This window comes from Orbicella faveolata, unplaced genomic scaffold (genome assembly GCF_042242905.1).
Source record: "Orbicella faveolata isolate gen_17 unplaced genomic scaffold, um_ofav_v1 contig_46, whole genome shotgun sequence".
NCBI lineage: Eukaryota > Metazoa > Cnidaria > Anthozoa > Scleractinia > Merulinidae > Orbicella > Orbicella faveolata.
This window is the reverse complement of record NW_028301576.1, coordinates 18,894,811-18,907,952: the sequence shown is the minus strand read 5'-3', so window position 1 is coordinate 18,907,952 and position 13,142 is coordinate 18,894,811. Positions and strand designations below refer to the sequence as shown.

At 38.7% G+C, this 13,142-nt stretch overlaps 1 protein-coding gene across 1 annotated transcript; it reads right to left on the bottom strand.

Moving 5' to 3' along the window:
- Positions 1-515: 515 nt before the first annotated feature.
- Positions 516-13,118, bottom strand: LOC110041224 (dynein axonemal assembly factor 3-like). Its single transcript, XM_020746507.2, has 15 exons — positions 12,939-13,118; positions 10,940-10,996; positions 9,843-9,937; positions 8,894-8,987; positions 8,439-8,532; positions 7,458-7,521; positions 6,593-6,675; positions 6,286-6,376; positions 5,596-5,721; positions 4,702-4,824; positions 3,700-3,916; positions 3,077-3,191; positions 1,889-1,963; positions 1,726-1,807; positions 516-926 (listed from the first exon to the last, which is right to left on the bottom strand). Exons 1-15 carry the CDS (start codon positions 13,009-13,011, stop codon positions 867-869), a joined length of 1,449 nt encoding a protein of 482 aa, XP_020602166.2. The 5' UTR covers positions 13,012-13,118; the 3' UTR covers positions 516-866.
- Positions 13,119-13,142: the final 24 nt, after the last annotated feature.

The following is a 13,142-nucleotide window of genomic DNA, read 5'->3' as shown; positions in this document are numbered from 1 at the left end:
CTAGGTTTTATTCAACTTGGAGGGACGTTTTTTTAATTAAATAATGTCACAGATTCATCCTTGACACCGCTATAGCTTTTCCCAATACAAGTACAGTAAAATCCCGTATAAAAGAACAAGTGGATTAAGAACACTCAGGCTGAAATTTGGTCAAAAAAGTACCATATGCATAAGAACACATTCAGCCTGAAAGATGAAAATTGTTCTTATATAACACAAAATTGGCTGCCAGTTAGATTAGAATAACCTACTAGGGTACAGTACTAAGTACGGTACTAAGTAGATCAATATAAATTATGTGTTATCCATTAATTAATTAAAATGTTGTGCTTGCAGATTGATTTCATCTGTTGGTAGTCTATGCAGTATTTAAGAACACTTAAGAACATTTTCAGGCTGATTTTGCAGAAAACACCTGATATATAAGAACAAAATCAGCCAAAAATACCTGTTCTTTTATGCGGATTTTTACTGTATTAAATAAAATCAACATTCACAAAACTCGGAGAAGAAAGTACAATTCATAGTGTTTATTTTGCTAGAAATAAATAAAAAGAGTTAATAGTGACAGACACACGAGACTTGAAACGAGAAATCGTTGCGTGACCAAATGTTGCGTTACAAACTGTTGTACCGGCGAGTATCACGAAACTATAGAAATATTTTTCCTTCGCGTGACAAGCTCGTCAAAATTACTTCATTATATTTTTCTCTATGGCACTCGTTCTACGTATGACCTGTACAGTAAAAAAATTCACGACGCGAACATTAAATAAACAAGTAACTATTCTAAGGACAAGTGTTATGTCACGAAATACAGGTCACGCAGAAATGGACGGGTCACGAATATTTTGAGTCAGCGAATGTTATCTTTGAAAGGTGAAGAATGCGTGAGCATCTTTCTCTCCATCAGCGTGACCTGCCGTCTGCAACAGAATGCAAAACCACAGTTAAACATAGGCACGTTTTACGTGCAGAGGGAGGGTTCAATTGGACTAATTTGCTGAGTTGGTGATTGGGTGGTGAGCAAATGACTGAATTTGTTTGTTTGTTTGTTTGTTTGTTTGCATGTTGCGTCTTGAAATGAACAGTCACTGAAGTTGGTAAGCAACATAAGGTGAGGATGACGTCACGCTGACGTAAAAAAATCCGTGCGTTGGCCATTTGTTCTCTCTATGGCAATTATTTCTACGGTTAGGCCTATCGCCTACAATAATCCGTCACGCAAACGGAGCTTTATGAAAACGCTCTTCATAAAGGAGGAATTTGAAAACGCCGGTCTTTCGTTTTCGTGTGGACAGAAAACATTTTGAAAACGGAGCTTTTCGAAAACGATGGCGTCACGATAATCACGTGATTTCCCTGACCGAGTTTTCCTCAAACACAAATCCAAACTGACCGGTGATTGTTGCGTTTTTAAATTCCTCCGGCATAGTGTGGACGGAAAATATTTGATGCGTTTTCAGAGTGAACCATTCGTTTTCAAATTCCTCTGGCGTAGTGTGGACGGGGGCTATGTTTTTTGTCTTTTGGATTCGGATTGGATTCGGATTGGATTCGGATTGGATTCGGATTGGATTCGGATTGGATTCGGATTGGATTCGGATTGGATTCGGATTGGATTCTTTTGGATGTCTTTGGAAAGGATTGACCGAGATTTCCCGTAACAGGAACATGTCTTTCTTCCTCGTCTAGGTGTTACTGTCTGTCATCTTACAAACGTACCTTACATCCAGCAGCCTGGGCCATGGACGTTATCTTTTTAAGGTATTCTTGCATCTGCTCAGGTTTAAGATCCAGCATGAACCTTAAAACAAACGCAATACACAATATCACTTGTTACCGCAACACCATTCTTGATTGTAATGATTCAAGTCTTCACACTTACTTGGTAGTTTCAACGATGACAACAGCTTCATCGGCAAATATTTCCTTCACTTCCGGAGTCAATAAATGAACCATACTGCAAAAAATATTTTCAGCAAGATAATTGAAAATTTAGAAACGCGAGTTTCGATTCCTTCAAAAGATTTAATGAAAGAGGACCGCTGTTCACATAGATTGCAGGCTCGTAAACAGCAGGTCAGTATTTTAGATTGCTCTTCCAAGTAAAAACAATGAACCTAGAGTTGTGGACACTAGATCTTTTCAAGGGAATTAGTATTCTTTTGGTTTTGGTTGGCAAAACAGTTAAAGAAGAAGTACAAAGTAATAACAAAGGTCATGTTTCACTGATAGTAATTAACGTTCGATAATAAAGGTCAAAAATTTTCGCGAAGCACTTCAGTTCCCTAGAGAAGTGCGAAAAATCGTTTCTCGTCTTCAATTTCGAGAACCTTTTTTCATGTCTTTGAGAGTTTCTCGAATGAAAGATTTCCCTGACCTCAGTTTTAGGGGTTGTAGCAGAGAACAGAACAGAGTAGACCCACTCTTTGTTGTGAGCGCCGGTTGAAAAGCTTGGTGGGTAAAAACAAGTTTCTAACCAGTTTCCAACTTGTCTTCCTTCCTACACAACACCCTGAGTTTGAACATTTTGCTCGCCTATTTCTATAAATTTATGGACTTCTCCACTTTCAAGCTAAAACGCACTGCAACGTATTTACTGAAAACTCCACCTTTATAAAATGCAAGGCAAATCAGTGAATAGTTATCGCCTTACAGAGCAATTTCACTCAAGGGGCTGACGCACATGAAAATGTATTGGTGCAAAAGAAAGTGTTCCATAAGAAAAGAGTTCAACTCCCACAGGATTGGTTTGGTACACCAACATGGCCCCCGTTTCATTGTTTTGCAACACCAATATGGCTGCCATAACGTCATGTGAAAAGCTTTATACTTTTAACAGTTTTTAAACTTGTTGCTTTATCTTTTAATTCCTTACAAACTGCCTTTAAACTCCTGAAGTGAAGCGGTGTCATCGACAGGCTTCTTTCTCTTTCGCTTTTTGTCAGACAGTGCGGTCGGAGTATGGTTGTTTGTAAACAAACATGATCTTGCACTCTAATTTCGCAAATACCGAGCGAGTCTTGCCAAGTCGTTACAGTAACATGGACGTGTGTATCACGTGATCACTCACCTGTTTGAGAAGTAAATGACGTCAAACAGCTTGTTGTATTTGCTTTTCTTGGAGAGATCAGGAACACAGTTCAGAGGAAGGAAGGACACCGTGATACCAGGACACTTCATGTAACCTGTAACATACAGCATGTACACAAAATAAACTAGCCAAATATGCGTCACTTGTCATGTCACGGTTGAGGGTAACTTTGTACCCAGATCCCACTCTGCTTGGCTGTGGGAAATCTGGGATCTAGATTAGCTAAATCAAATTCTGTGTCATTAATTATAGAATATCCATATATCGTTAGCTTTCAACCGCGTTTTTGGGTTCGGCCAATTTCAAATTACTTCAACTTTAGCACTCCAATTGGCTTTTCAGAAAGAGGAAAAAAAAGTTTTAAATCGACTTTCGAACAGCTACTTAATTGAGGGGCGTGAAAAACTGCTCCATTGAACAGGAGCGCGGACACACTGCGAAACTACATAATCCTTGAGGAAAAAATTGAAACTTAGTTAGATTTCCCCTATGGTTTCTTCGCAGCGGAAATTTGTCCTCTTCCGCTCGCAGACAGAGAGGTTTTATGTATGTAGGATGCGATTCACTAACTCAGTAGTAACAGACTATTTTAGACCATTTACCTTGTGTTTCCCGCTTGGTATCGTTAACTACCCTTTCCTCTGCATTTTTCAATTCTTCGGCTTCTTTTTCATCTTCTTCTTCTTCTTTGACTTCGTGTAAAGTCGCCTTCCCGTGATTGGCCTTCTTCTCGTCAATCTTTGGCGGGACATACTTTTCTCCCGTCATTATTTCGTGCATGAGGGCAGTGACGTTATATTCCGACACACTCGTTGCTGTCTGATACGAAAGAAATTGAAACGCGATCATTGGCTACAGCATGTTTACACAGCTTTCTAATTGATCAAGACGGGAACTATTATCTCGTACCCAGATCTCACTCTGTTTGATGCTAAAAAGTAGCCGTGGGAGATCTGGGTTTAGATTAGACGGAAACAACTTTAAAACGGCAAAACCTTTAATGATAGATTTAAACCAGAAACCGCACCTCTAACATGGAGTCGAAATACAGACCGTGTTCCTATTACAGTCTGTTATAGCTCGTGGTCGTTATAACAAACAGTCATCAAAACGGTATTTCTTGACATCAAGAATAATCAAGGGAGGGGTAAGTGTTATCAGCCCAAGCCTACGGAGACCTCAGTTATTCTGGATATTAAACACATCTAATAATTCTTTTACTATACATTGTTGCAAAAGCGAACTTCGAACATAACTTACATTGAGTTGTGAGTGAAACCAGTTTAGTCTGAACACTGAATAGAGATTTCATTCGTTGCTAAAACTCTTGTCTTTCCCTCACTTTTTTAGATCATTTAGCAGTTTGAAAGAGCAAAATGACAAAGAAAAAATAATCAAGTACTGAAAAAGAAAAATCCGACACGATAATTTAATTTATCGAGGTAAATATCCCTTTAGTTTTTTTTTTGTTTAAATTCCAAGATCTATTTCCTTTTGGGAACAGTGTCATATTTCAATATTATGTATGTGAAAGATCTTATATGATCATTCATGTCTTTACAGTTTCATATTTAATAGCTTGTTCCGTAAGGACACATACTCACTTTAACATACTGTCCATTGGAGGTTCTAAACAGTGACTCCTCCTCGCTCTCAATACCGAATGCCAAATAAGGGCTGTTTATGATATCACCCCGGAAGCCTCTGCGTGCAATCCGCTCTCCATCCTAACACGATCAGTAAAACAAATCAAAACAAGTACTATTTAAAAAAGAAGTTTTTGCTCTGATATTTTGCTCTTATTAAACACATAGGAAGTCAGTACTGAAGGATCACGCCCTATATTGGGAGCACAAGAAGAACGAACGCAAATCATTGACTGGTTGTTTGGTCTGCGGGTAGTTCCGCTAGCAGCAAGGTCGGCAAGGTCGCCAACGTTGCTGGGTCGGACGGAAAAGCAGTCACTCTTGACTCACGCTTGGAGGGCGAGAAATAGTCAGCGTTTTCACTCTCTTGTGTAGTAATAATTTAGCTGTAGTGTGGTAGCCTTTATTACAGTCTGTTGCGATATATTTTTTTAAACTTACATCGATATGAGACGTAAGCGCTTGGGTCGCAGTAAGCGAAACAACTCGCAGGCGAAACGACCGGTTACGCAATTGATAAGTGGTTATAATTGAAGATAATATGATGACGCTTATGGCGGTGTTACACATTTAAAAGAAAGAATACTATACACTATGTTGCAAAATTTCTCTTTTTCTTTTTTCCACTTTTCTTCACCTTATGAATCCCACTTCTCATCCTCTCTTTTGTTACCTGGATGTAAGCTCTCTTGGAGCAGGGAGGGGGTGGGGGAGAGGAGAGAAAACATACTCGTGGGCTAAAAATTTACCAGCCCCTTTCACTCATGGCTTCACAGCCCTCTGCCAACTCCCCACCTCGCCTTCATGTTTCAAGTAGACCTCATTGACAAATCACCCAGTATTTGTTCATACCTTTTTTACTATAATACCAGAGGCTAAAGTTCTGTTAGACGCTTCATATGTCGAGTCACTGCGAAGCTCAAAAGCCACACCTTGTTCTCGCCAGCTCTTGTACTCATGGGCATTGATAATTGATGCCTAAAATCAAGATCGTAAGAGATTCATTTTAGGAGCAATGTTATTCCTCCTAGACAGACGGTATGCTAGCCTATCTCCCCCCTCCTCGCCCCTACCCCACTGGAGCATCCTGACAAGTTTATCTAACAGTCATTCTGTACCTGTTTATACTTTCCAGTCTCCACAGCACAAAGTATTAGGAACATTTCTACACCCCCCTGGGTGGGATGCTCATCTCAGGGTTACCCCCTAACATCACCAGTACCCATTTATACACCTGGGTGGAGACGCACTGTGAGAGTAAAGTGTCTTGCCCAAGAACACAACACAATGAACCCGGTCAGGGCTTGAACCCAGACCACTCAATCCAGAGTCAAGCAAACTAACCATGAGGCCACCATGCCTTCCAAGAATTAACAGAGGGGAAAATGACTGGGTTTTCAAGAGGTGCAGTTTGGTGGACTCCATCTAGAACTTAGAGAATCGCCGAGAGCACCGTAACAGCATTTTAACATTACACTGTACATGGCATTTTCAAGTTGCTAGACTTAGGGGGTTAAAAGTACAGTTAGTGTAACAGTTTACCTTTTTGGACAACTTCATATTGTAGTCCCAGTCAAAAATATTCTGCCTCGAGTCATAACGTACTGCAAAATATTGCCTCAACCTTTCCTCCCTGAGTAAAATCAATAAATTAGAATGAATTATGCTATTTAGTATCAACACTGATGGCAAATTTTTCTATTCATAGTTCAAGAGTTCAAGGGTAAAATTACAGTGTTTGACTGAGGAGAGGGAAATGAATTTGGCTCAAGTTTTCAGGAAGTTTGAAAAATTGAGAGTTCAAGAAATCAGGATTCCATTGTATGTACATCATAGAGCTATCACTTACCAGTGTCTGCAGATATCAAACAGCTTAGGATCTGTATTTCTCCAGAATTTAAAGATGCTCTCTAACTGATCTCTCTCTTTAAACTAAGAAAAGAACAAGCAACAGAAAGTTTTTTTTTATTAACTGTCATGGATATAGTCAATGGAATTTTACTATAAGTTACATGTAGGATATACAAGTCATCTACTTCTAACGACAACCATGCTTAGAAATGACTTGTACTTGGGGTAAACAATGGAAAATAATTTGAATGGGAAAAACAAATATACAAGAAATTAGCAAGCATTTTAGCACACTGAGTAAAAAGACATTATGGGTGAATAATACATCACACATGTTAAGAATAGACAAAAAGGTCAGAACTTTTTTCCCTGGGTTTCATCACAAACCCAATAGCAAATTAAGTTTATCTTACTTTAAAAATTCCCTTTTCCTCTTCTTTCAAATAAAAAAAAAAACAGTGAAAAAAATGTATTTTTATGTACATGTATTGTGGCACTAGCAGACAATTATATTAATGCAACACTCTAGTTTTCACTTTTCTTTTAGCTGATTCCACTGAATTACAGGGTACATTGTCCATCAGCATGCACGGACAAGTGTGTGTAGATACACAACAGTAGGAGATTTCCTTAAAGCTACGCTCAACAGCGAAACAAGTGTTTTTTTTTCTCCTAAACAGCTCAGTGATCTGGCAATTTGGCAGAGTTGAACAGTAATTAGTTCAATCTATTATTGTGATATGCAGCTAATCTTAAGAGGAGCAAAGTCATATAAATGATTGCCATTTTTATCAGAAATTAGATAATGAATTATTATTTTTTGTTTTTATCAATAAATTGAACAGAATGTGATTTAAAACAACCTTCAGCTGTGAAAAGTTAAACACAGGCAAGCAAGCCTCAAGGAAATCAGAATCTGTTACCATCCTGTGAAGAAATAAGCAGAAAATAAATCCATATTGAATAACAAGTGATGTAATCTGTTCTTTAAAAATTAGTGAAGAGTTTATGTGAATAACGTCTAATTCCAGAAAATTTCCATACCCACCCCATGGAAGGTCATTGTCATTAATTTTTTTAGAGGTTGGGGTTCCAAAAGCTAAATCTTTTATAGGAAAGTATCAAGCAGAACTGGAATTTCCAGAGGGGTTGGGAAAGATATGTTGAATATTTCTTGGAACAACACGACAATGCTGAGTTTACATGCAGAAATTCTCCCTTGAAAGACTCCTCATCTGCAAGTTCCCACAAACTTGATCCTGGTTTCTGCTTCTCTTCTGCTGGAGTATTTCTACTTCCCCCTGGATGGGATGCAAGTCCTTCACAGGGTTACCCCCAGCATTGAATTCACTGATACCCATTTATACATGCGCCTGGGTGGAGAGAAGCGCTGTGAGCGTTAAGTGTCCCGCCCAAGAACACAACACAATGTGCCCAGGCGGGGCTCAAACAGGGACCACTCAATCCGGAGACGAGCGCATTAACCATGAGAACACTGCGCCTCCACCTCATGAGATCAAAATGAACCCCTCAAACTTTGTTGGGTATGCATGGTTCAGATTCATAATTTATTATAATTAAGCATGTTTCCATTGAAAAAGGAGATGTATCAAACACTTACTAGTAATAGAGAGCATTCATGGTACACATGCTGTAATAACTAATTAAATCTATGAGGATTTGAAATTCCAAAACTCCCTTAAGTTAGTGGTAACATCTAATATATATACACGGACTTTTTAAATGACAACGTATGATGAAAAATACCACCAATGCAATACAGGGAGTGGCCCCCTTCAATGGATGGTTTTACAAACTTGACATGTTCACATACATTGTAGTACCTGATAAAGTCAGTTGATCTCTGCTGTAAATATTCACTTGCTTGTGGTCTCACAAGGCTATTCCCAAACAGCTCAAGAAATAACTCTGTCTTTTCTACAAAAATTGTCAAAAAAAGTATTGGAATTGTCATGTAGTCTAGAACAGGGTTCTTTACCTGGTTCTATTAATAATAGAAACTGAAACTCAGAAGTGACTTTGAAAGATTCATATTGGTTTAGTTAGCATATGTTGGACTATAATAGCTAGTCTGGGATAGGGTAGTGGTATTCGGTGTCTAGTCTGGAATAGGGTCGCCAAATCAAGCTATTCATGGTCTAGTATGGCGCAAGGGTTTCAGTGTCCCACTGGCACACCCCTACACAAAGATTTACAGAGTACCCCCCCCCCCCCAATGCAACACATACATAACACTTGTAAAGAGAAATTCTGTGTTGATCAGTCAGTCATTGCTTACCTTGCAGTCCCAGTCTCTCTTTGGGTTCAAGTGCAATAGATAATAGTAAAAGGTGTCTTGCATAAATCTCAAGACTGTTCTCTACAACATATATCTGCAATGTCAATATTAAAGAAAGAAATTGATGAGATCTTTGCTCTAACTATCATTAGACTGATAAAATTTTAGATCATTCAGCATGTACTCAATGTACTCCAGTGTGACACTTGCAACACATTGTCACCATGAAACACATTGCAAATGAAATTGCACCTACAAGTTTGTATATAAAGTCATTTTACATGTAGTCAACACTATGATTTCAAATAAAAAAATCAATTGGCAGACCTGTAGCAGGCTACTATGCTGAACTGATTAAGCAACCCAATTCCATTAAATACCTCCTACATGCATTTCGTTAATCCACTTTCCACTGCACCCATATCTTGCAATATGATCATAATCTACTATATGTCGAGGAAAAGGTTGTTGTTATTCATCGTGATAGATGCAATAATAAAGTGTATTAATTATCGTTTGTCTCACAATGTAGTCACTTGAGATGTAGATCGCGACGTTTCAACTGCTCACTGCTAGTCTTCTTCAGGCGACAAGGTCCACTGATTGCACGGCATCAGTCAACCTTATCGCCTGAAGAAGACTAGCAGTAAGCAGTCGAAACGTCGTGATCTACATCTCAATTGACTACATCGTGAGACAAACGATAATACACTTTATTATTTAATCTACTATATGTTCTCAGTCTCCAATAAGCACCTGAACCCAGAAAACTTGACAAATTACAATAGAAGTCCTGGATGCTACACAGTAAATCACATTTTAACAGCAACCCCAACTGAGGTAGTTAAGAACTGGGGAAAGTAGAGTGGAGCAGTTACAAAGTTGTTGGTGGTAACAACTCTCAACCTTATCTATAGAGAAGTGATAATTAGCATTTACAGTAACTCACACTGAGATCTCTCGTGGTGTGTCTGTAGGCATGTGCAATGGTCCTGAAAATGTGTCGACAATCCCCTGCACCTATGATCAGGATAGTGCACTTTCCTAAAGAGAATCAACCGATAAAATGGAGTCATAACACCAGAGGAATGAACTAACCAAAAACAATGAACAGGGAAATTCAGTGATCCAATAGAGCATGTTTATTTAATAACTGGCCCAGATTGTTCAAAAGATGGATAATGCTATCCACTGGATAAATCACTTTCCAAGGGATAGCATGGTTTGTTTTGTCAACACTCATCCACTGGATAGTGCTATCCAGTGGATAGCGTTATGCAGCTTTTGAACAACTGGGGCTTGATGTCTACAAACTGAATGGATAAGGGGATAACAGGAATGAGTTGAAAGCAAGAATAAATGGCACTTAAAACAAAACCAAATAATCAAAACATATACATGCCAAATGCGTAAATGATACTTATCTAATTAAAAAAAGTTGCGCCATATATTCTGCAAAACTGAAGCCAGCTGTATCATTAGCACTTCCTCAATTGTTTACAGTGAAACCCTGTACTAAGCGGACCCCATATAAAGTGGACACCCTCTGTTAAGTGGACACCAGCTTGAGTCCCAAAATTTTCTTCCTACATTTACGGTAAAATAAACCTGCACTCAGCGGACACCTCTGTTAAGCAGACGCAGACACCAATATGTAAGCCATTTTGCTGCACAAAACCTGCAATAAGTTGACACTTCAAGGGCTTTTTTACTTCTGAAATCTCAGCTCAGACTCCTTTAACATTGTTCAGTGATGTCGTTTTAAAGCTAAGTAGATTATTCCAGATTGATGCATTGATTGACTGGCCAATGTGCTATGAGCAGTCTTTGATCTTACACTGTGTTAGGCTGTGTTACAAAAGGGTTACTAATTAAATATTATTGCACAATATATTAGAACCTGCTTAGAGCGGACACCCTGTATTAAGCGGACACTAGTGAGGGTCCCAAGGGTGTCCGCTTAATACAGGTGTCACTGTATGTAAGACCAGTGTGTTACTGCTCAAAGACATACATTGTACTGATACGAAAAAAGGGAAAGTCTACCTTGCTTTCTTGCACCATCTTCGGAGATGTCCAAATTTTCTAACTTGGATAATAAAGCTGCAAATCACAAAAATAAGCCAGGATTAAAATATAACCTCTTTAAAATAAGGATTGAAATGCATCACAGGTCTAGCATGTGATAAAAACTAACAATCAGTATTTCAACAAGCTACTTTTATTACTTTCAAGGGATGCTTGCTCTAGATATGAGAAAACAGCTGTCTTGTACTTTATAATGCTTCTGTAAAATGGCAAAAAAAATCATGTAAATGAGTAATTTAGAGATGATGAATGCTGTCAACATCATTCCCAGGTTTCTAATCTTTCAGCCCTACCTCTCGCGCTCTGGTAGGGTGGGCAGATAAGAGACCCTGGGAACAAGGTAGGAATGCTCTTTCCCAAATTGAATGGCATTTTATCTAAGAGCAAGACAGTAATGTTGCATATCGGCAGAACTCTCAAGTTAAGTAGTTGCCAAAGAGTAATATTTTGGATAGCATAGCTGTCCATTGTGATGGTTGAGGTGTCACCTTACTAGGGGGGTCTAGGGTATCGCCCTCCCCAAAAACATTTAGAACAATTGAAGTGTCTAAGACATGTTTTCCTTTATTCTAAGTGGAATGTGAACCCGCTAAACAGTGTAATGCTGGCTCTGCTCCATCTTACAAAACAAGTATATATACACGAATACAGAGAAACTGAGTTATTTTCAGAATGAAAGCTTATTACATAGTTGCCAATGAGCCAGGCGAGCAAAAACACGAGCCTGTCAAGGCAACAGGATATAGAGCCGTGCACAGTTTGATGGCTATGTAGAAAAAATCACAGATATTTCAGCTCGATTTCTGCATAATCTGGTTCCATCAGTGATATTTTTTTGGCCATATTAGGATATAGCCGGATGTTGTCGATATATCACACAAACCAATCAGAACACTATTTTTCTTTGTGACGTCGCGAGGCTTTGATATTTGTTCAGCTCTCCTGGATGCGGAACCTCATTGGGCGATTATTTTGGTAAGAACTTAAGTAATTTGCCTACCATTCTGCTTTTTGAGGCGTATACATCTTGGATTTGTTACGATTGAATCGTACAATTGTTAAAGCTGAACAAGACCCGAGTTGTTTTCTGGAATCAATTTGAGTGTTGTTTATTTGATTTAGGGTAACGCTCAGGATTTGTTCGGCATCCATTCAACGAATTATTTCGGTAAGTAGTTTGTCTGACATTCTGCTTTTTGAAGTTGAATGTAACTCGCATTCACCTTCAAAAAGCAGAATGTCAGACAAACTACTTCCTGAAATGATTTTTACGAACTTTTACCGAAAAGTATTTCAGTTGTTTTCCTCTGCAGAGCACCCATCCCTTAAAAGTAACAAAGATTCGCAAGCAAACGTTTAAGCCTATGTCTAAGATTAGCTCACCACAAGCATGGCAGGTTTATTTTGCTGTTGCAGAATAAAAAGAATGCCAAAATTTGCAGAACTATAGACCTTATCATGGTTTTCAATGCCATCTTGACGGGTAGGCAAAGCGGTCAGGAATTAGAGTGTTTGTATGGGAATTCGACGGTAAATAACTTTTTCCAAACTTAAATATTACACAATTTGTGAATCACAACCTTAAAATACTAGGTAGAAGATTGTCTTCACCAAGTTTGAAGGATGTAGCTTTGCCAGAAGACGCTCAGTTAATTATTCTTATTTTCCATACATTCGTCTGTAATTTTTTTTTTCCACAAACCGCGTCTACTCAGCGAAATTTACAGTTCAAGCAGGAATTTTCAATTCCTCCTTGAAAAATAATTTGGGGACTTGACGTTTGGGATAACCAGGGTTACGGTTATTTCATTTGCATTCTCGATTCTGTAAACCTTGTCCACCTCAAGTACACATCTCTAACTACTAAACTAGTACCCAAAATATCTGAATAACAAAATAAATTAGCAGCAACATTTAGCTATTCTAGGAGCTCTGAACCAACTGAAACAAAGCTTACACTGGTATTTGTCTTGCAGATCAAGAGCCGGACTAAATCCCCACCAAGTGATTGCTCCAAATCCGTCCACCATGATGGTCCTAAACGAAGCACGCTAGCAAAGAAATATTCTTCATATCTGCAATGTTCTCTAGATTGTCTGCCATTACTATTTCCCCAACTTTTGGGGACTGGTTACTAGAGAACGTCGGTTAACGCATGCGC

What these genes read in the sequence shown, in the direction of transcription:
- LOC110041224 (XM_020746507.2), bottom strand. Translation starts at nt 13,011, where the DNA reads ATGGTGGACGGATTTGGAGCAATCACTTGGTGGGGATTTAGTCCGGCT. An exon ending in TTAACTTTTCACAGCTGAAG is followed by an intron (nt 6,676 to 7,457) that starts GTTGTTTTAAAT and finishes TTCTTTTCTTAG; the next exon opens with TTTAAAGAGAGAGATCAGTT. An exon ending in ATATGAAGTTGTCCAAAAAG is followed by an intron (nt 5,722 to 6,285) that starts GTAAACTGTTAC and finishes TCTTGATTTTAG; the next exon opens with GCATCAATTATCAATGCCCA.